We start from the raw sequence: 23804 nt of genomic DNA, 5'->3' as shown, positions 1-23804 counted from the left end.
CACATCTAAATCTATTGCTATCCCTTTCATAATGTTGATTGCGGAAAAGGATAGCACTAGATTTAGACCTGTTAATTTAGTTAAGTTTAGAGATTGTGTACAAGAGAATCGGCCCCAATATGTACCTATCACTAACTTTTAGCCCTTAAATATGTTTGGCCTAGGTCAAACTAGTTAGTTCGGCCTAAAGTATTTAGGCTGAATTAGATTATCCTGGGCTAAACTTGTATATTTCGACACTCGTAGGATAAACCGGTTTGACCTAGCAGAAACTAATTTGGCCTGAAATCAAGTTTGGCCGTTGGCGGTCGCATAGTATATAAGTTCGTTACTGTTAATTATTATTTATATTTTTCTTGCACCATCCTATCTAGCATAATAGATTATTTTATAGATACTTACTCAGGCATACTTATATTGAAAAAATCATGGTCACTGGGAAGATCGAAGGAAAGAGCCCGCGGACGCAGCCCGAGACGTTGGGTAGACCAAATAAAAGAGGCGGTCGACACACAGTGGCGTGCAACTCATAGAGGCATAAAAGCGCTGCTTACCCAAGAAATAGTTAACTCGGTTGAAATTGCTCAATGCTCATTATTTTTTGACTGGCTTACTGAACTACTGCTTACCCTGGCTTTAAACCCTATGCACGCCACTGTCGACACACCTATCTGCAATGCAATCCACGCGGCGCGAAACAGAGGAAAATGGAAAAACATCGTAGCAAAGATTATATCAAAAGGGAGCCACGATCCTCAAAATTGAGGGAGCGACGCAGGAAGAAGACTCAGGCATAGCATATTTATTCAAAGAAAAAACTTGTCACTAAAAATATATATATATTTACAAAAAATTGTTTTGTTCATAAAACAAGATTTTGTATATTACGACAGTAAGATTGTTTTCCATTACATCTTAAGCGAAAGCTCATGGACATGTGCATTCTGCCAACTCTCACGTATGGTGCTCAGACTTGGTCCCTGACAAACTCTCAAAAGTCCAAGCTCAAGGTTTGCCAAAGAGCCATGGAACGCAGCATACTAAGTATAAAACTAGCAGATCGCGTAAGGAATTCTGCTATACGTTCCAAAACGCGAGTAGCTGACGTTGGCCTTGCAGCCGCTTTACTCAAATGGGACTGGGCAGGTCATGTGTGCCGTATGCCAGTTGAGTTATGGGCAAAATCTGCTTCTTTTTGGACGCCCCAGAATCATCAACGCCAGCGTGGTCGGCCGAGGCGACGTTGGCGTGATGAATTAGATAAATTTACAGTTACGTGGTCTGAAGAGGCACGAAATAGAAAATTGTGGAAGGATCGGAGGGAGGCCTTTGCCCAGACGTGGGACAGCACAGGCTGATTTAGATTAGATTAGATTAGATTGTTTAATGTGTAATAATATTAAAAGTAAGCATAACAAAGCTGTGTATTATTTTTGACTCCTTAGGTAAGTACCGCACCTAGTGTTGTGAAGGTTTGACTTGACGACCTCCCTGGCACAGCGGTGAGCGCTGTGGTCTTATTGGTGCAAGAACTGGATACGATTCTCGGCAGGGGCAGTTAGAGAAGTAAGAATTTCTAAATAGGTTCCGGTCTGTTCAGGTAAGAGACTGGGCGTTCCTAGTTGCCACCCTATCGGCAAAGCCGTGTCGCCAAGCGACAACTCTCAGTTGCGATGCCGGGTGGTATATACAAGTGCTGCCCTACTAGCACGTGATGATGCAGCCTTAGTTGTGTCATGTGTGGAGCGTGCGAGTTAAAATGTCATTATATTCTAGAAATATTGATATATATGGTTTTTTAAAAATTAATATCAAAAGAGAGTAGATTGAAGGAGTAAGGAATAGGTATACTATTCTATTGTATAATATCCTTAAAAAACTCCAAATAAAATAACTGGTAAAAATCACATTTTCACATTATTTGTCTTTGATGCAAAACAGAATGGTATCATCATCACATCATCATCTAATGATCATGGATGTAAGAAGTAATACCTACACTAGCGGCACGCTATGATGGCCGGTTTGACACATTACAATAGTGATGTGGAATGTCAATTTATTCTCGAACAAAAAACAATTAAGTTTTGTTTTTGTACCTGATTAAATAGGTTTAATAAAACAAAAATGTATATGTTTATTTAATTTATTTGAACGAACTGAATATTTGAACGAAAATGAATATACATACTTTATATGCACACAAGAAACATATGAATACAAAAGATACCGAAAAAGGTGCCACAAAAGGCCATAATTAATCAGATTCGTCCATACTACTATTTTCACTGTCGTCACTGCTATCATCACATACATTAATAATTATATGTTCGTTTTCTATAATATTATCTATTTTCACATCTCTTTCATAATCTTCCCTTATTAATTTAACAGTTCTATTCACAACCTTTTCCCAGTCTCCTTTAGTCACATGTTCACAAGCTTCTTCTAATAATTTTAGCATTTTTTTTGTGGTAAATGGGGGTTCTGTATTGTGTCTTGCAGCATATCCCTTAATTTGAGCCCACACCAACTCAATCGCATTATACTCACAATGGTAAGGCGGTAACCGTATAACTCTGTGCCCATGTTCTAATGCTATTTCGTCAATGACGTATCGGATCTTGGTTGGTTTGTTTTCTTTTAAAAGACGTACTAATTCCGCTTTTAACATATTCATGTTTGCATCTACGCCATTTTTACGAAGCCATGCGACGATATCAGCTTTCTTTTGGGATTGGGCAGGTGGCTTGTCAATTTGCATCGAGTGGTATGGGGCGTTGTCCATAATTATAATAGATGGTTCAGGGAGGCTACACAACATTGAGGTAAACCATTCAGTAAACTTTTCTCCATTCATGTCTTCATGATAGTCTCCAGTGGTTTTTGACGCAAAAGCCATGAGAGAACCTTCGACAAACCCGTTGATGGTTCCGGCGTGACAAATTATAAGTCGCGATCCTTTTCCTACAGGAACTTTGGAAGTAGATGCTGCTGTGTCATCGTTCCAAGAACGGCCTACAGTATGGTTAGCATTAAGCCATGTTTCATCCAAGAACACAACATTTTGCCAATTTTTGATTTCTTTCACTTGCCGTAAAAAAGTATACCTTGCCATCGCTATATCAAATCTTTCCATCAATATTTTGCGTTTGTTACATTTTTTGTATCGAAATCCAATGGTCTTCAAAATCTTCGTTAAAGAACTTTCCCCACCGAAGAATAATCCAGCTTCCTTCAGTGAATGCACCAACTTTTTTCTTGTTGGATACTCCTTCTGTAAATAGTAGCCGTAAACATGTCTTCGGATAGCATCGGCATCAAAGCTATCGATGCCTACGACTGGTTTTGCTCGTTTTCTCTTTTTTGGTGTGTGAAGTTTATTTTCTTCTGTGCCAGTCTCGCCATATTTTTTTTTAGTTATCCGTCTAACAGTTCGTTGTCCAATATTAAGCGCATCAGCTACGCGTTCAACCACTGACGTTATAGGTAAAATTGGCCCTCCATTTTGAGCTTCACGATCGAAATAGTTACGAAGGCGTATTAGGAACTCACGTGTCTGACTATTTAGAACAGTTCTCTGCGTACGTTCGGTCATATCGACGAAATCCACAACAAAGGGCTTGAACAGAGTCCAAATTAACGAGCAAGGGTCAACAGTAATGCAGTATCAATATTTGAAATCCAAAGCCAGGTCAAAACTATATCACAATCGCATTGCACTGACAGTTTATACTTTTCGAAGCAACGTCAATTCGAAACTGCTTTGTTTTGCATTGAGCATTGACGCGAGTTTGCCGGAGGTAGTAGTTGTGCTAGCCAGCGATCCTATGTGACGATCGTATTAGATTCCATTTTTAAAAATTTATTGATATTTTTTTGCGATTTCAGAGGTTTGTCCACATAGTGAAAATTGTTCATATTCACAAGTACATTCACCCCTTAAATGGTGCAAACTGATTTTTCTACACTTGTATACATTTAAGAAATCAATTTAATAAATAAATTTTGAGTCCTAAACCTAAAACTACATTCGATAAAATTTATGAATCTCTGCACATCACTATCGTCAATAAAGTAATACAATTATTTCCTTCAAAGTCGTTATCAATTAATACGGAACTTCATGAGCGGACAAACGTCAAACCGGCCATCATAGCGTGCCGCTAGTTTACACTAGCGGCACGCTATGATGGCCGGTTTGACACATTACAATAGTGATGTGGAATGTCAATTTATTCTCGAACAAAAAACAATTAAGTTTTGTTTTTGTACCTGATTAAATAGGTTTAATAAAACAAAAATGTATATGTTTATTTAATTTATTTGAACGAACTGAATATTTGAACGAAAATGAATATACATACTTTATATGCACACAAGAAACATATGAATACAAAAGATACCGAAAAAGGTGCCACAAAAGGCCATAATTAATCAGATTCGTCCATACTACTATTTTCACTGTCGTCACTGCTATCATCACATACATTAATAATTATATGTTCGTTTTCTATAATATTATCTATTTTCACATCTCTTTCATAATCTTCCCTTATTAATTTAACAGTTCTATTCACAACCTTTTCCCAGTCTCCTTTAGTCACATGTTCACAAGCTTCTTCTAATAATTTTAGCATTTTTTTTGTGGTAAATGGGGGTTCTGTATTGTGTCTTGCAGCATATCCCTTAATTTGAGCCCACACCAACTCAATCGCATTATACTCACAATGGTAAGGCGGTAACCGTATAACTCTGTGCCCATGTTCTAATGCTATTTCGTCAATGACGTATCGGATCTTGGTTGGTTTGTTTTCTTTTAAAAGACGTACTAATTCCGCTTTTAACATATTCATGTTTGCATCTACGCCATTTTTACGAAGCCATGCGACGATATCAGCTTTCTTTTGGGATTGGGCAGGTGGCTTGTCAATTTGCATCGAGTGGTATGGGGCGTTGTCCATAATTATAATAGATGGTTCAGGGAGGCTACACAACATTGAGGTAAACCATTCAGTAAACTTTTCTCCATTCATGTCTTCATGATAGTCTCCAGTGGTTTTTGACGCAAAAGCCATGAGAGAACCTTCGACAAACCCGTTGATGGTTCCGGCGTGACAAATTATAAGTCGCGATCCTTTTCCTACAGGAACTTTGGAAGTAGATGCTGCTGTGTCATCGTTCCAAGAACGGCCTACAGTATGGTTAGCATTAAGCCATGTTTCATCCAAGAACACAACATTTTGCCAATTTTTGATTTCTTTCACTTGCCGTAAAAAAGTATACCTTGCCATCGCTATATCAAATCTTTCCATCAATATTTTGCGTTTGTTACATTTTTTGTATCGAAATCCAATGGTCTTCAAAATCTTCGTTAAAGAACTTTCCCCACCGAAGAATAATCCAGCTTCCTTCAGTGAATGCACCAACTTTTTTCTTGTTGGATACTCCTTCTGTAAATAGTAGCCGTAAACATGTCTTCGGATAGCATCGGCATCAAAGCTATCGATGCCTACGACTGGTTTTGCTCGTTTTCTCTTTTTTGGTGTGTGAAGTTTATTTTCTTCTGTGCCAGTCTCGCCATATTTTTTTTAGTTATCCGTCTAACAGTTCGTTGTCCAATATTAAGCGCATCAGCTACGCGTTCAACCACTGACGTTATAGGTAAAATTGGCCCTCCATTTTGAGCTTCACGATCGAAATAGTTACGAAGGCGTATTAGGAACTCACGTGTCTGACTATTTAGAACAGTTCTCTGCGTACGTTCGGTCATATCGACGAAATCCACAACAAAGGGCTTGAACAGAGTCCAAATTAACGAGCAAGGGTCAACAGTAATGCAGTATCAATATTTGAAATCCAAAGCCAGGTCAAAACTATATCACAATCGCATTGCACTGACAGTTTATACTTTTCGAAGCAACGTCAATTCGAAACTGCTTTGTTTTGCATTGAGCATTGACGCGAGTTTGCCGGAGGTAGTAGTTGTGCTAGCCAGCGATCCTATGTGACGATCGTATTAGATTCCATTTTTAAAAATTTATTGATATTTTTTTGCGATTTCAGAGGTTTGTCCACATAGTGAAAATTGTTCATATTCACAAGTACATTCACCCCTTAAATGGTGCAAACTGATTTTTCTACACTTGTATACATTTAAGAAATCAATTTAATAAATAAATTTTGAGTCCTAAACCTAAAACTACATTCGATAAAATTTATGAATCTCTGCACATCACTATCGTCAATAAAGTAATACAATTATTTCCTTCAAAGTCGTTATCAATTAATACGGAACTTCATGAGCGGACAAACGTCAAACCGGCCATCATAGCGTGCCGCTAGTTTAGTTCTTATTAGTTACTACCTCAAGTACTTTTTTTACTTTTTTTGCTGGTCGGTGCTTCTTACTGCCTGCTTAAAGATTTAGAATCCAGAGCCGGGAAGCCAGTTTAAAAAGTAAGGTGTAATGTCAATGTCATTTCATCTTTTTTTAAATAGTTGTATGGCTGAGCTCTAGCCCTTTTGACCTTACTCAGTGTTACTCAGCTAGAAGATTTTTCACTAAAACTGGTGGTTTCGACCACCATTTTGGTGGCTAGTGGTTTAGTAGAATTCAATTTCAATCACTGAAAATCCGATCCCTCAACCACTAAACCACGTTTCAGTATAACGGTGACTGTAATTTTATTTAACTGACTTCCATGTCCATGTTCCACTGAAAGAGAATATGGTTCTCAACTCGTCCCATTTTTAGAGTTCAGTGCCTCAAAAAGAAAAACGGAACCCTTAAAGGTAAAGGATCACTTTGTTGTCTGTCTGTCAAGAAATCTACAGAGTACTTCCCGTTGACCTAGAAGAAGGCAGGTAGACGTAGATCTCATAGCTGACATTAGGGGAAAAATATGAAATCCGAGAATTTGTGGTCACGTCATGTTGGTCACATCACATTGTTGGTCTGTGGAAAGCATAGCACTCCGGGTAAATAGTGTTCTGTAGCCTAGCATCATTAACTTTTTTTTCTGGTCGGTCATCGGTGATCAATGATCATTCAAGAAATCATATAGGTACCCACAGAGTACATTATATAGTAGGTACCTACCTATGTTATTGGATCGGTCTGTGCAAGAATTGCCAAAAGAAAGAGGTTGTTTAAATGTTTAAGTTTTGATTGTTTCTAAAAATCTGGAAATATCATCTATTATTCGTAGATCTAGCAAAGCTACCATTTAAATACCTTTCATTAATTTACAAAGTTAACACGGAAAGTTACTGGTGATAAATAGAGCTCGAGATTCAAGGCAAAACAATAAGCACTGAAAATGCGGTGTTGTGCGCCTTTCTGCAGTAATACTCCGGACAATGTATCACCATCAGAGCGAGAAGGGAAGGAAATCAGTTTTCATGGGTGAGTTTTATTTGAGTTGAGTTGATTCGCAAATCGTAGTCATGTCTTGTCAAACAGTGTTATAGTTGAGTGAGAGTTTGTTTTTATCAGTTCTGTGCTGACTGCAGACTGCTGGTCTGAGCCAGTCTGAGCAGTAATCAGTTAGTTATGCAGCTAGTCATGCAGGTGGGCATAGCTAATGTGTATAGGTGGTTCTACCGTGTAAAATAAATCACTGTCATACATGTTTGTTATGTACCTATAACTTAAAAGGTAATTTCCAGTTTACCAAGTGATGTGCATCTCCGTGCTGCTTGGCTCAGAGCCCTCGGCAAACAGGACAACTTACCCGACTCTGCTGTGGTCTGCTCGCAGCATTTTCTAAGTGATGACCTTTATGAAACTGAGAGTGGCTTATGGCAAATTCGTACTGGTGCTATTCCTTCGACAGTGCAGGTAACTCATAATGTCACTTTATGTTTTGTTTGTTGTCAGTAAATCAAAAGTAACTAAATTGTTGGAGAAGGGGCTATGGAGTTACATTAGATCTTAAGTTATCTTTTTGCCTCCCTATTGTAGCGTTGTATGGAAAAAGTTATGTAAAAGTAACTAATTATATATTGCCAGGTGTGCATGATATGCCTTGACACTGACAGCAAGCTGTTACTAATGAGTAAACACAAATTGGAAGAAGCATATGAAAAGTTAACTGGACAGTCTGTAAGTTGTTATGTTGTGATGTATAGTTATGTATTGTATAATGTATACACACACATGTTAGAGCCATGTGTATTAAAATTAAATCCTTAGATTGCACCTACCTCGCTGTACACTGTTGAATCTAAATATATCTAAATATATAAAAGGATAAGGTGACTGACTGACTGACTGACTGACTGACTGACTGACTGATCTATCAACGCACAGCTCAAACTACTGGACGGATTGGGCTGAAATTTGGCATTCAGATAGCTATTATGACGTAGGCGTCCGCTAAGAAAGGATTTTTGAAAATACAACATTGTAAATAATAACATTGTAAATTGAAAAATTGTATAATAACATTGTAAATTGAAAAATTAAAAAGAGTTTCTTGCTGGTTCTTCTCGGTAGGAACGGCATTCCGAACCAGTGGTAAATTAAAACTACCTGACTATTCATACTAGCATTCGGACTAGCATTAGATAGGAAAAAATGGAGAAGTCTAGAGGAGGCCTATGTCCAAAGAGGACAACCTGAACTGTAAACTGCTGGTGTTACTAATTTTTTTTAGAATAAACTATGTAGGATAGGATAATTAAATAATAGGAAATAAGAAATTAGTAATACGTTTAGTTAGTAATATAAGATGTAAAACTAGTGTATCAGTGAATAAAGGCTATTTTATTTATTTTTATTTATTTTATTATTCATAAGCACTTTTAAAAAGTTTACATGAATAAAAAAACATTCTATTCTATTCTATTCTATTCTACAACCCCTAAGGGGGTGAAATAGGGGTTTGAAATTCGTGTAGTCCACGCGGACGAAGTGAGCATAAGCTAGTAAAAGGAAAAGCTGACTGATTGATCTATTAACACACAGCTCAAATCACTGGATGGATTGGGCTGAAATTTGGCATACAGGTATCTATTAAGAAAGGATTTTTAGAAAATCAATCTCTAAGTGGGTAAAATAGGGATTTGAAATTTGTGTAGTCCCCATGGACAAAGTCACGGGAATAAGCTTGTGTTTTGTCAAATCTGTAAATAGTGCAGAAACAAACAAGGATTACTTAAGGAATGTTAGATTACTTTAATTGTGTGTTGTTTCAGTTGTGTGATCAAGGAAACCTAAAACATACACTTTGTGTACAATGTGCTCAGAGATTGATGAACTTTAGTAGATTTAGAGACAAGAGCTTGAGAGCCCGTGCACTGATGATGGAATTAGTTGAAAAACATAAATTAGTGAGTACTTAATACATAAACTTGCATCCTTTCTTATCCTTGTACTGTACACGTTAAATACTAACTTGTCTCTCAACAGATAACAAGAGAACATATACAAATGATAGACCGCACAAAACACCAACTAAACAGTAATATGGTGTTGACAACGCTAGGACCTGACCACTGTGACATACACATAGTAGAACATCCCTCAGAAGACAACCAGAAAGAATTAAAGGAAACCAGACTAGAAGATATCTTTAAATTTGAAGGAAATGATGAGTCCATGTCGGTAGATGAAGACATGGAAATGATAAATGAAGCTGACATTAATTTTGTTCAGGATCCGTTAAAGTATGAAAGTGTTCTCTTCCAATGTACACATTGTTTGCAGGAATTTGTCCATGAACATGCGTACATGCAACATATGAGCATGCATCGCCAGGTGAGATATGCTTTCCACTATTGTAATATTATCCTAGGTGATAGCCTAGTGGGTAAGACGTCCGTCACCTGTTTGAAAGGTCCGGGGTTCTATCCCGGGTATGCGTCTTTTCAGAGTTATGCGGGTTCAAAGTAATTAAATATCACTTGCTTTAATAGGTTTAGGTTTAAAGACGTTTATTCTCATAAAGACAAAGTCACTTACATGAGAACTTAATTCTAAGAATAAAGTTTACAAATATTCGCCATTTAGGTACTCATTCAATGCATTTGTTGAAGTGATTCGCATTACTCATAATGTGAGCAGCTAATTCAGTTTTAAATGCATTGAATGCGTGTATATTTTTATTTGTGCAGGTATTTGGTTATAAAGTTTAGCTCCTTCATAGATTTTAGACGAAGTAAGCATAGTGCAAATTTGCGCCAGTAATTATACGGATGTAGAGATTGAGGATGGCAAAAGAGCATTATACAGTGCATGTAATGACTGCGGCGTGAGAAACATACAGAGAAAAGGCGAGGACAAAAAAAAGAAGAACATCAAGGATGTTATAAAACTATTAAAAGAAGTTGAACCGGACGTACAACCGATATTTGTGGCGAAGGATCTAAATCGTTTACCACCAGTTTCCTTCGACTATGTGGACGTGACTCGGCTTCTTAAAGATATGGCAATGATGAGAACTGAATTGTCAGAATTAAAGACGAAATTCAGCCTTGAGCTGTCAGATTTTAGGACTTCTTTAAACTTGCATATAGAGCGTGGTGTTAAACATACGCCTCAGATAATGACAACGCCAAAAAGTAAGAAGTCTATAACACCTCCCGTTCCGCTACCGCTTGTGAAGGCACCACGCCCTGCACTCGGACATGAAGAAGTTGCACTAAGTCTGCATACGCCGACCTATCGTGACATTGTGCACGGCAAGAACAGCTCGCGTCAAACGAAAGGCGCCCGTATGCTAGGTAACAATTCGGGTGGAGTTCGCAAGGCTGCGGATCGCTCAGTTGTACTCGACGTACCGCCTGAATCTGTAGGAATATCGAAGAATTATACTGACGATGATTTTATAATCGTTGAGAACAAAAAGCGAAAACGTAAACTTACGAATATGAGAGGGACCTATTCAGAACAGTGTAAAATACAAGTCGCTGACCCGGAATGCTCCATTTATATCTCTCGCGCATTGAAAACTGTCACGGAAGCAAACATTAAGGAGCATATCCATGACATGGGCCAGGAGTGTTTAGGTGTTGAGCGTCTGACACAGCATAAAGAAACTTCGTTTAACTCGTTCAAAGTTAAGATACACGCAAATAAATTGAATACATTTTTAGATGCCAATTTTTGGCCTACTGGTTTGGTGTACCGGCGTTACAGAGAACGACAGTTTCGAGAAGCTTCAAAATAACACAATATGGGAAGTACGACCACAACCAATATTACATTAGCTACTTTTAACTGCCGTTCTATTAAAAGATCTGCCGAACAAATTAAAAAATTGTGTTCAAGTGCTGACATTCTAGCTCTGCAGGAGACTTGGCTCCTCCCCCATGACTTAGGATTTGTAAACGAGCTCAGTCAGGAGTTCAGTTGTTTCGCAAAGTCTGCGGTGGATACCTCGGCAGGAGTTCTAAAAGGCCGACCGTACGGGGGTCTCGCATTGATGTGGCGTAAGTCATTGTTTCCTAATGTAGCAATCATAGACTGCGCCTGTGATAGACTGGCGGCCGTGCAAATTGATTTGGGCGGACGCCATGTTCTCGTAATGAGCGCCTACTTACCTTATGACGATGGAAGCGAAGACAGTTTAGCGGACTTCATATGTTGTTTGGGTAACATTGAAGCCGTTATTAGCGATATCGATGTTGAGGCCATCTACGTGTTGGGTGATTTCAACGCACATACAGGCACTAGATTCGGAAACGAGCTTTTAGATTTTTGTGTAGACCACTCATTGGTATGTGTAGATAAAGAAATTTTAGGTCCAGACACTTTTACGCATGTAAATGATGGCAGTGGAGGTAGACGCTGGTTGGACCATTGCATAGTGACGGCTGCTGCACGTGCCACAGTCACCTCCGCGAGTGTAGATCTAAGTGTGTACTGGTCGGACCACTATCCCCTCTTAATAAAGTGTGAAGTGAGTATGATTCCGAGGAAAATTGTGACGTATACAGAAGGCAAGTCGTTATTCGGTGTTCGTTGGGGTAGTAAAAACGACGAGGAAACTAAACTGTATAATAAAAAATGCTGTGATATTTTAAGTAATTTTAGCCTATCTAGTCATTTTGAAAATTGTTTATGTTGTAGTTTTAATAGTTTTAAAGTATGTGATACCCATTTGTATTTACTGGACGAATATTATAATAATATTGTTAAGGCTTTGCAAGATGCTGCAAAAATTAGCGTTCGTCACGATGTACGGACCAGGCCGAAAACAGTGCTGGGTTGGAATCGCCATGTCCGTGAGAGTCACCAATCAGCGAGATATCATTTTAAATGTTGGCTGTGGGATGGGAAACCTCAGTCTGGTGAGATATATAACAATATGGTGGAGAGTCGACGAGTATTTAAAAGTAGGTTGAGGTGGTGCCAGAACAACGAGGACCAACTAAAAATGGACATACTGGCTTCACATCAGGCAGATAAAAACTTTGCTAAATTCTGGAAAGCAACAAAGCGTCTTGACTATAAGTCAAACTTACCTGCGAGCGTAGATGGTGAGCATGAACCAAAGTTGATTGCCGAGTTGTTCTCGCACCACTTCAAGGTTGATCCCTTGCCAGCTAAAAATGTACAGCAGCATGGTTCTATGCCCAGTGACTTTAAAAGTATCGAAGGATCTACTCTGCTGTACACACCCGATTGTATAGCCAACGTGGTTAGAAAAATGAAGAGAGGTAAAGCTCCAGGTTTTGACGGGCTGAGCATAGAACACATCTTATTTGCAGGTTTCGATATTTTTCGTATTTTGGCGGAATTATTTACTTTTTGTGTAAATACTGGATATTTGCCGAAAAATCTTATGAGAACGTTGGTGGTTCCAATCCCTAAAAATAAAACTGGTGACCTTTCCAGCCTTAAAAACTATCGGCCGATTTCTTTAGGGACCATTATAGGTAAAATTCTGGAAAGGCTACTACATCCAAGTATAAAAGGTAACATAAAGGTTGACGACACGCAGTTTGGTTTTCGTTCTGGACTCTCAACAGATTCTGCAGTTTTCAGTCTTAAGTCAACAGTTAACTACTACACTAACAGAGGTACGTCGGTTTATGCTTGCTTCTTAGACCTAAGCCGCGCCTTCGACCTAGTTAACTACCAGCGACTTTGGCAAAAACTAACAACATCGAATGTACCCAGTAAGACTGTAGACCTGTTGAGATACTGGTACGAAAATCAGACAAACTTTGTTAAATGGGGCGACGCCATCTCTAATGACTATATATTAGAGTGTGGCGTACGTCAAGGTGGGCTGACCTCTCCGGACCTCTTTAGCTTATACGTAAACGATCTGATTGAGGAACTTAGAAGTACAAGGATTGGTTGTCACATAGGTACAACTTGCCTGAATAATTTAAGCTACGCTGACGACATGGTACTTCTAAGTCCCTCAATCAGGGGACTTAGAAGATTATTGGCCATCTGCGAGCATTATGCAAGGGATCACGGCCTGAAGTATAATGTTAAAAAGACGCAGATGATGTTATTCCGCTCAGGTAGAGGTCCGGAGAGGATTCCGAAGGTTTTTTTAGATGGTGTACCTATTGAAAGGGTGGATCAGTTCAGGTACTTGGGGCATATCCTAACTGAGGACTTGCGTGATAACCGCGATATAGAACGCGAAAGGAGGGCTCTGGCTGTTCGGTGTAATATGCTCGCACGTCGGTTTGCACGGTGCAGTCCTGAGGCGAAGCTGACGCTGTGTTTGCGCATTGTCAATGCTTCTACACGTGTCAGCTTTGGTTCAACGCAACGAAAAGTGCACGTAGCAGCATCAGAGTGCAGTATAATAACGCATACCGCATTCTGATGAAACTGCCTAAATACTGCAGTGCGTCGGGCATGTTTGCTGACGCCAGAGTGCCCGATTATTTCGCGGTTGTTAGATCTCGTGTTGCGGCATTTTGGTCCCGCATCCGCGATTCTCAAAACGAGGTCCTCAGGGTGTGCTCTGAGTGCCCTGAGAATCCCATACTGAAGTACTGGCTTGCCGTACATCGTGACAATAACCGTAAATAAAGTACGAACCTCCTATTTGGGGGCAATCTCTAATTTTAATTTAATTTAAATTTTATTATTGTATATTTTGTAACTTTATTATTTTCATTTTATCATTATTATTTTTAACAATTGTACATTTGTATTTGTATTTACTTTTATGTATGTCCAAATGGGTTCAAGTTGCCTAAATAAATGACTATTTTATTATTATTATATATCATTTGCTCTCACGCCCGTGTACAAAATAGATACATATAAAAGCCAAAAAAGTTTATAATATACTTACATACATAAAAATAAATAAACCTACATAAACATTACATACATACATATTTGTACCGGGCGGAGGGTTACACCCCGGCAGAGGAGACCAAACGGCCGGGGGTCAGGGCGACAGGTGAAGAAATCGGCGGACTATCCTAGCCGAGTCCAGCAAGACCGCTTTTTGCATCCTGGCTGCGAGCGAACTGCCACGGAACCCCAGTCGCCTCAGATGTTGAGCGAGGCTGACTGGGATCAACCCATTCGCAGATATGACGATTGGGATGATTTCAGTGGACTCCACATGCCACATGTCGGAAACCTCGTGAGCCAGATCGAGATACTTGCGCTTTTTCTCCGTCTCAGCTCTCACGAGGTTCTCGTCATACGGAATGGTGATGTCCACCAAAAACACCCTCGACTGTGCCCGGTCCACCACCACGATGTCAGGCTTATTCGCTAGAATAGTCCTGTCCGTGATGATGGACCGGTCCCAATAGAGCCGGACTCCGTCGCGCTCGAGTACCGGCACCGGTGTGTACTTGTAATACGGCAGCCTCTCATCCAGGAGACCGTACTTCAGAGCAAGCTCTTGGTGAAGGATTTTGGCTGCTTGGTTGTGTCTGTGCAGATACTCAGTGTTGGCAAGCGCTGAGCATCCCGAAAGCACATGTCTGAGTGACTCGCCGGGATGGCGACAAGCTCGACAGATGTCGTGAGTGCCATCCTTCAGAATGTACTTTCGGTAGTTCCGCGTCTTGACCACCTGATCTTGTATCGCACAGACAAAACCCTCGGTTTCCCCGAAGAGGTCACCAAAGCGCAACCACTGCACGGACGCTTTTTTATCTACGTGTGGCTCATTAAGAGCTTTAAAAAAGCGTCCGTGCAGCTCCTTCTCCCTCCATACGGCCTCCCGGTCAGAGGTGCTAAGTACCACCGGTTTCTGCCACTCTGTTTGGGCTAAGGATAGTGGGGTGAGTCCTTTATCACATTCTATGACCTCTCTATGCATGGGAGACCCCCTCATCGTCTCAAAGTAGGTTCTGAGGTTGGCTATCTCCCGGTTATGCATGGTCTTGACGCTCAATACGCCTCGACCACCACACTTCCGGGGGATATACAACCTCATCACAGACGATTTTGGGTGGTGCATGCGATAAAGAGTCATAGTTGTGCGGACTTTTCTGTCCAGGGCGTCAAGTTCGGTCTGAGTCCATCTGAGCACGCCAAAGGTGTACATGAGAACGGGCATGACCCAGCCGTTATAAGCTCGGATTTTATTGGCGCCTGACAAATAACTTTTACAGATTTTTGTCAGACGGCCAAAAAAGGCCTCGCAAACAGACTGTTTCACGTCCGTCTCTTTTACCCCTAGCGACTGTGACATGCCCAGATACCGGTATGACTCAGCTTCAGAGAGGGTTCTGATGGTGGACGGCTCGAGACTCATCTCAGCCGAATGAGTTACCTGACCCCTTTCCACATGCATGACCGCACACTTGTCCAGCCCAAGCTCCATCCTGATGGAATTGCTGAAGTCAGTAGTGACATTCAGCAGCTCCTGCAGGCGGGTGGCATTGGGTGCCAGCAGTTTGAGGTCATCCATGTAGAGAAGGTGAGGCACTTTTGTCCCTCCTCTCCGAAACTGAAAGCCTGTCCCCGAACCCTCCAGCAAAGTGCTGAGTGGGTTCAGAGACAGACAGAACCAAAGCGGGCTCAGACAATCACCCTGGAAGATACCCCTTCCTATCCTTATCCGGTCATCGGCATCCGCCAGCCGCTCGCCATGGAGACACAGAATCGTACTCCACTGCCCCATGCATTCTCCGAGGAAGTCTCGAACTGTACCATCGACTTTGTACAGCTCAAGGACCCTCAGGAGCCACGAATGGGGCACCGAGTCGAATGCCTTTCTGTAGTCGATCCAGGCGGCGGAGAAATTCCGACGGTTGCGTTTGACCAGTTGGCCCGCAACGGAGTCGATGAGAAGGAGCTCCTTAGTACCACGACTACCGCCCCGACATCCGTTTTGAGCCCCAGATATGATGTTATTCTCGTCCACGTGACGGGAGATCTTGAGGCTCAAAACAGATGTCAGTGTCTTATAGATGGTAGTAAGACACGTAATAGGACGGTACTTAGCCGGATCAGTGGTATCGGTGGACTTTGGAGCTAAATGAGTGATCCCGGTAGTGAAAAGGCTCGGGAGTGTCCTCTGCTCGAGAGCCTCTTGAAATTGTCGAGCCAAGGTCGCATGGCAAACCGAAAAACCCTTCAGCCAGTAGTGATGCAGTCCGTCAGGTCCCGGGCTTTTCCAGTTCGGGGCCCGCCTTACTGCACCAGCTACATCCTCCGCAGAGATGGCGATCGGGTTCATCGGCTCTATTGAGGCACATGCTTCCTCTATCGCCGCAATCCAAGGGCCCTCCTCATGCTCTACCTCCCTCGACCACACACCCCGCCAAAAAGTGACGAGGTCGGCCGGGTCCGGTCGCTGAGAGGTAGAGCAGACTGCTGGACACTCCAGTCTCTTGTAGAACCTTTTCTGATCACTCAAGAAGAGACGATTTTGCTGAAATCGCTCAACTCTTTCCGAGTATCGTCGGATGCGGTTCCCCCATGCAGCGATTTTCTGCTTCAGGTCATCGATGCGCTCTGTTAGCTTTTGCGCAATATCGGGCTGGTCCAGCCTGACTCCACACCCGTTAAACGCAACTCTAACAGAGCGCACAATCCTTGGCCTAGTGTTGCCCGACCTGAAGCTTTGCAGTCTGCCAATGAGGACTCTGGCCAGAGTGATACGGTGCTCTATTCTCTTCTTCCAGGCCGGTTCCGCGCTGCGCCTTGCAGCAGCAGCACGCCCCGGTCCCGGAGTCTTGGCCCCGATAAATCGGTGCACGGCGAGCGCCGCGCCGAAGAGGATAGAAGCCGTATCACCCAGGCCAGTGCTGCTTTCTAGATGTTGAGGCAGCATTTTGTTTATGGCCTCAATGACATCCCGCGTCGCTACATTTAGCGTGAGTCGGGAGAGCCGCGGACGATTCTCTAGAGGAGCGCTCCTGATTTCAGAAATCGTCTCTTCTAGTATCCTTCTCATCCGCTCTATATCAAGGGAGACTGTTTCTTCAGTGTCTTCCTCCACTGGCAAATCTTGTGAGGTGGTAATTGTCTCCTCGCGGACAGACGGCCGCGCCACCTGGGAGACGATTTGCTCTGTGGTAGGCGCTGACACTTCTGGAACAGCCTCACGTCGCAACCGTTCGAGCTCGGTAGCGTTAAAGATGTTAGAACGCTGAATATACCGAGCCCGATCTGCCAGGTTTTGTTCCGTGACAGTTAAATTCGGCTCGAGCAGCAGGAACTCGCGGTACATTGCCGCCCGGTAGCCAGTCCGTCCGGTTTCCCCCCCTGTCGCCCTGTAGTACGCACGCATGACATTCTCGTTCATGAGAGACGTCCATCTCATGCGGCGCACTCCACCAGCGGCGGGCGCCGAAGATTGGGCCCTGGTGGACCCTGTCGGAGCCAAGGATTATTATTATTATTATTATTATAGATAAGGGTTTTTCTGCCATCATTTGTTCTAGTTTTGGGTAGGATAAGGTAACTGGCTCGACGAGTTTTAGTTTTAAATTTTGTAAATGTGGATTGTTATATTTATAGTTTTCCTAACAAAAATACTTGTGTTGTATAACTGATGAATGTTCATAATTTTGGTTTCGATGTAAAGTTTTTTAGTATGTGTTCGAAAGGGATATGTGAAAAGAATTTTTATTATTTTATTTTGAGCAGTTTGTAAATGAGCTAATCTTGTCTTGGCAGCTCTTCCCCAGACTTTTTTTTTTTTTTTAATAATAAATCTGTCCCGGCTATACTCACGTGCTTAGTCGACGTTAGCCCGACTAGTTTCGAACCCATACGGGGTCCTTTTTCAAGAGAGTCAGTTCGCGCACAAACGCGGCGCGTGCGCGACCCCGGATGGGTTCAAAACTAGTCGGGCTAACGTCGACTAAGCACGTGAGTAAGCCGGGACAGAAATTATTTATAATGGAAATCACTCACGGTAGTTTAAATGCTAAAATTTGTTTTGTATTTGACAGCACGGTGACAGTGACGGTGAATGTGAGACGTCACAAGTATGGAAGCCTCATACAGCTGTGAGCTCCAGCTCTGCACACTCTTCACTCATCACTGAGAACAGGTCAGTATACCTGCCAGTGCCAATAACGTTTAGTTGCAGTTAGTATACACTCGTACTCGTATCAGAAATTATAATTTTCTTTCCTCCTCTCTAACCTGCTATATGCAGTACAGCTGCATGCTGGCTAGTGGCTCCCCAGTACACTCTAGATACATTCTAATTATTTATTTCACAGGCAGCGAGACCCCAGGCCTTCTACACACACCGCTATGACCTTAGGTAAGATTACTATTACTAGCTTATGCTCGTGACTTCGTCCGCGTGGACTACATAAATTTCAAACCCTATATTATCCCCTCAAGGGTGGAATTTTCGAAAATCCTTTCTTAGCGGATGCCTACGTCATAATAGCTATCTGCGTGCCAAATTTCAACCCGATCCGTCCAGTAGTTTGAGCTGTGCGTTGATAGATCAGTCAGTCAGTCACCTTTTCCTTTTATATATTTAGATTTTTAGATAATCTTTGAAGCACTAGATAAAAACCGGCCAAATGCGAGTCAGGCTCGCGCAATGAGGGTTCCGTACTACAGTCGTATTTTTTCGACATTTTGCACGCTAATTCAAAAACTATGATGCATAAAAATAAATAAAAATCTGTTTTAGAATGCACAAGTGAAGACCTTTCATATGATACCCCACTTGATATAGTTATATCTTACTTAGAAAATTGAAAATACTAATAATAATTAATTCAAGACCTCAATTTAATTTTTTTTGTGTGATGTAACCACAAATTCACGGTTTTCAGATTTTTCCCCTAAAGCCAGCCATAAGATCTACCTGCCTGCCAAATTTCATGATTCTAGGTCAACGGTTTCTTGACAGACAGACAGACCACAAAGTGATCCTATAAGGGTTCCGTTTTTCCTTTTGCGGTACGGAACCCTAAAAACGGTCAAGAATGAGTCGGACTCGCACACCAAGGTTACCATCTTGATCACTTTTTTTTTTAATTTTCATGGCAATTTTGAAATGTTCCTTATTTGTTGTTATAACGGCAATAGAAATACACATTCTGTGAAAATTTCAGCTCTATACGCGTTGTAAGGCTGAAGTTGCAATAGGCAGGCCAATGTTCAAAAAACCGATAGACGTTAAGGTCCCAAGGGTGCTAGAATGGCGGCCTCGCATCTGATATCACAGCGTTGGAAGACCCTCTACTACGACATCAAACGAGTCGCAGGGAGCCGAGCGGAGGGGCGAGACCGTGGCGTGTGGAAGTCCCTACATGAGGCCTATGTCCAGCAGTGGACGTCGTCCATCGGTTGACGATGATGATGTTTATCACATTCATGACATTTTCTTTTAAGTATCAGGAAATTATGTATAAGTAGATGATGCCCGCGACTTCGTCCGCGTGGATTTAGGTTTTTTTTAAATCCCGTGGGAGCTCTTTGATTTTCTGGGATAAAAAGTAGTGTGTCCTTCCCCGGGATGTAAGCTACCTCTGTACCAAATTTCATCAAAATCGGTTAAACCGTTGGGCCGTGAAAAGCTAGCAGACAGGCAGACAGACAGACAGACACACTTTCGCATTTATAATATTAGTATGGATATCTGTCCCGGCTTTACTCACGTGTTTAGTCGACGTTAGCCCGACTAGTTTCGAACCCATCCGGGGTCCTTTTTCAAGGGAGTCAGTTCGCGCACGCGTCGCGGTTGTGACTGAGCGGATAGGTTCGAAACTAGTCGGGCTAAACACGTGAGTAAACCCGGGACAGATATTATATATACTTAATGGAAATCACGATAGTTTAAACTTAGCGTCTAATCTATCTAAATATCAGGAAATTGAAAAAAATGTTTAATTTCAGCCGTTCCTCTGCCCCCGAGTCTTGTGACAAATACCGAGATGAAGTTATCAACTGAGCAAGCCGACACAGACGTCAACGGCCGACACACTACACTAACAGATTGTTTCGTCAAATTATATGATATTTTCCCTAAGAAAGTTGTCCCAAGACGAGACAGGTTACTGACGACGACACACAAACAAACAGCTAGATCTTGTGTCAGTCAGAACATTGCCTATAAAGATATCAGTTATCAGGTGACGAGTCAGAATGAAGTCCTTACAACAGAATTCATTAAATCAGTCATCCGTGAAGGCAAAGTCACTGTGGCAAAAACTGTGTACATTTGCGACTTTTGTAAAAAAATGTTTATACAAAAAAGTCTCCTAGTAAAACACATTCAGAGTCATGTGGCACACCGATTCACTTGCGAAATTTGCCAATACAAATCTAATCATAAATATCAATTTATGGTGCACATGAGAACTCACACCGGTGAAAAGCCACACAGTTGTAAATTATGTGAGCGGAAGTTTGTATCAAATAGTCACTTAGTGGTGCATGTGAGAACTCATACTGGCGAAAAGCCATATGCTTGCAATTTATGCGAGAGTAAGTTTGTATCAAGTGGTAAGTTATTGCAGCACATGAGAAGTCACACTGGTGAAAAACCATATCATTGTAAATTATGCAAATATAAAAGTAACGTAAATAGTGGTTTAGTGTTGCACATGAGAACTCACACTGGTGAAAAACCTTATCAGTGTAACTTATGCGAGAATAACTTTTCATCAAATAGGCATTTAGTGACACACATGAGAACTCACACTGGTGAAAAGCCCTATCATTGTAAGTTATGCGAATATAAATGCGCCCAAAGTGGTCCATTAGCAAGGCACATGAGAATTCACACTGGTGAAAAGCCCTATCATTGTAAGTTGTGCGAATATAAATGCGCCCAAAGTTGTCAATTAGTGAGGCACATGAGAATTCACACTGGCGAAAAGCCATATCATTGTAAATTATGCGAATATAAATGTAACACTAATAGTGGTTTAGTTTTACACATGAGAACTCACACTGGTGATAAGCCATATCATTGTAAATTATGCGAATATAAATGTAACCAAAATAGTGCTTTAGTTTCACACATGAGATCTCACACGGGTGAAAAACGGTATTCGTGTAAGTTATGCGAGAGTAAGTTTTGGTCAAATGGTGATTTAGTGAGGCATAATATGAGAACTCACACAGGTGAAAAGCCATATCATTGTAAGTTATGCGAATATAAATGTAACCAAAGTTGTCAGTTAGTGAAGCACATGCGAACGCACACTGTTGAAAAACCATATCATTGTAAATTATGTGAATATGAATGCGCCCGAAATGATCAATTAGTGATGCACATGAGAACTCACACTGGTGAAAAACCGTATCCATGTAAGTTATGCGAGAGTAAGTTTTTATCAAAAAGTAATTTAGTCAGGCATATGAGAACTCACACAGGTGAAAAGCCATATAGTTGTAAATTATGCACATATAAATGCATCCAAAGTAGTCAATTAGTGAAGCACATGAGAACGCACACTGCAGAAAAACCATATCATTGTAAAATGTGCAACTATAAATGTAAACAAAATAGTCACTTAGTTCGCCACAATATGAGAATTCACACTGGGGAAAAGCCCTATCATTGTAAGTTATGCGAATATAAATGCGCCCGAAATGGTCAATTAGCAAAGCACATGAGAACTCACACTGGTGAAAAGCCATAATATTGTAATGCCAGTTTAAAGTTTGTAAAATTTTGGTAACCTACCTATGTTACGTATTTGTTATATTATGTTAATTCACATGTAAATACACAAATGTCATAAAATTACAATTATGGCACCGATTCCGTTGTCTTTCTCTAAACTAAATTTAGAGTATCTGCATCCTTTTCTTTTTAACAATACTAAAAAGGGACAGAACATGACGTTTAAAGACTCTAAATTTTAGTGCACGCTACAAACAGTAGGCTCGCGATTGTGCGCTAAAATCAGAAGTTTTACCATCTAAAAGTTCAATTTAAAACTGTCAAACTGCGTCTGTCCTTTTCATATTACATTAGTAAGAAGAGGACGCAAGTACTCTAAAATTAGGTTGTGCTCAGAATCAGTACCAATGTAAAAAATTCTTAAAACTAAAATCAGTAGTACCTTTATTATAAATGCGAAAGTGTTTTGTTGGTTTGTCCTTCAATTACGTCGCAAAAGAGCAATGAATCGACTTGATTTTTGGCATGGGTATAGTTAAAGACCTGGAGAGTGACATAGGCTACTTTTTATCCCGTGAAATCAAAGAGTTCCCACGGGATATTTAAAAACCCTAAATCCACGCGTACGAATTCACGGGCACTTCGTCCGCCTGTAGGTTTCTTGACAGACAGACAGACAATAGAGTGATCCTATAAGGGTTCCGTTTTTTCTTTTGAGGTACGGAACTCTAAAAATGTTGTATGATTAAAATTCAACTATACTATACTTATGAGCGGTCACTCTTTATCAAGTATTAAATTGTAATTAATATTCTGTCTAGTTTGTAAGACTAGACTACACAAACACAGATAACAAATAATTTAATAATGTACCTACTTAGAGGGCGTCCATAAATTACGTGAGATGTTTAAGGGGGGGAGGGGGTCGAGTCAAATCTCATCTAATCTTACGTTGGAGAGGGGGGGGTCTCGGCAAATATCACGCAATTTTTTTTCTGATTGAAACAAACAGAATTATACTATTTTGGTCCATTTAATCCAGATTGTACATGCTTAAGATTTAATCGTAACACGATTAAGATCATTCCCTAATTCGTTCGAAAGAAAATAATTTAATTCAAGTATCCAACGCGTTTACGTAAGAAACCCACATTTTGAAAAATCTCACGTGAGATTGGGGGATGGGGGAGGGGGTTGAATAAAATCTCACATCTCACCAGGGGGAGGAGGGAGGGACGGAAAATTCAAAAAAACACCTCGCGTAATTTATGGACGCCCCCTTAGACAATAATTGTAATTATGTATTTTGGAAATAAATGGCTATAAAAAAAATAAGTAAATATTACCGATAAAGTATATAGTACATAATAAATGCTATAATACAAATGATATTGCTTACTTCAGCCCGTGTTTTATTTTCTTGAATTTCAATTTATTGCAATTCCATCAAGAGCCTTCCATAAGAAGCCTCAATAGCTCAACCGGTAAAGGAGTGGACTGAAAACCGAAAGGTCGACGGTTCAAACCCCGCCCGTTGCACTATTGTCGTACCTACTCCTAGCACAAGCCTGACGCTTAGTTGGAGAGGAAAGGGGAATATTAGTCATGTAACATGGCTAATTCTTTAAAAAAAAAACTATGTAGGTAGGATTATGGATACCCAGTTTGGGTGTCGCAATTTAGTCTGAACAGTAGACCTTAGTAGGGAGACCCATATTATTATTTATTTTTATTTGCATCGTTTAAAAGACCATTTATGGCATAGTAGTACTTTTCTAATAAAAAGTTTTTTAATAT

At 40.8% G+C, this 23804-nt stretch overlaps 1 protein-coding gene and 1 long non-coding RNA gene across 2 annotated transcripts in view; one reads left to right on the top strand and one right to left on the bottom strand.

Moving 5' to 3' along the window:
• LOC138404205 (uncharacterized) overlaps positions 1-4179 on the bottom strand; it is a 162193-nt gene extending 158014 nt beyond the window's left edge. The window contains exon 1 of the long non-coding RNA XR_011238226.1: positions 1996-4179. This is a non-coding gene — a long non-coding RNA (uncharacterized lncRNA). The remainder of the gene's footprint in view (positions 1-1995) is intronic.
• A 2931-nt stretch (positions 4180-7110) lies between these two features.
• Positions 7111-22404, top strand: LOC138404162 (zinc finger protein 271-like). Its single transcript, XM_069507449.1, has 8 exons — positions 7111-7408; positions 7672-7843; positions 8015-8107; positions 9202-9336; positions 9416-9763; positions 18355-18455; positions 18631-18674; positions 20270-22404. Exons 1-8 carry the CDS (start codon positions 7323-7325, stop codon positions 22021-22023), a joined length of 2733 nt encoding a protein of 910 aa, XP_069363550.1. The 5' UTR covers positions 7111-7322; the 3' UTR covers positions 22024-22404.
• Positions 22405-23804: the final 1400 nt, after the last annotated feature.

This window comes from Maniola hyperantus, chromosome 26 (assembly GCF_902806685.2).
Source record: "Maniola hyperantus chromosome 26, iAphHyp1.2, whole genome shotgun sequence".
NCBI classification, from domain to species: domain Eukaryota; kingdom Metazoa; phylum Arthropoda; class Insecta; order Lepidoptera; family Nymphalidae; genus Maniola; species Maniola hyperantus.
Note: the sequence above shows the minus strand (reverse complement) of the source record. Positions and strands in the feature narration are given on the sequence as shown.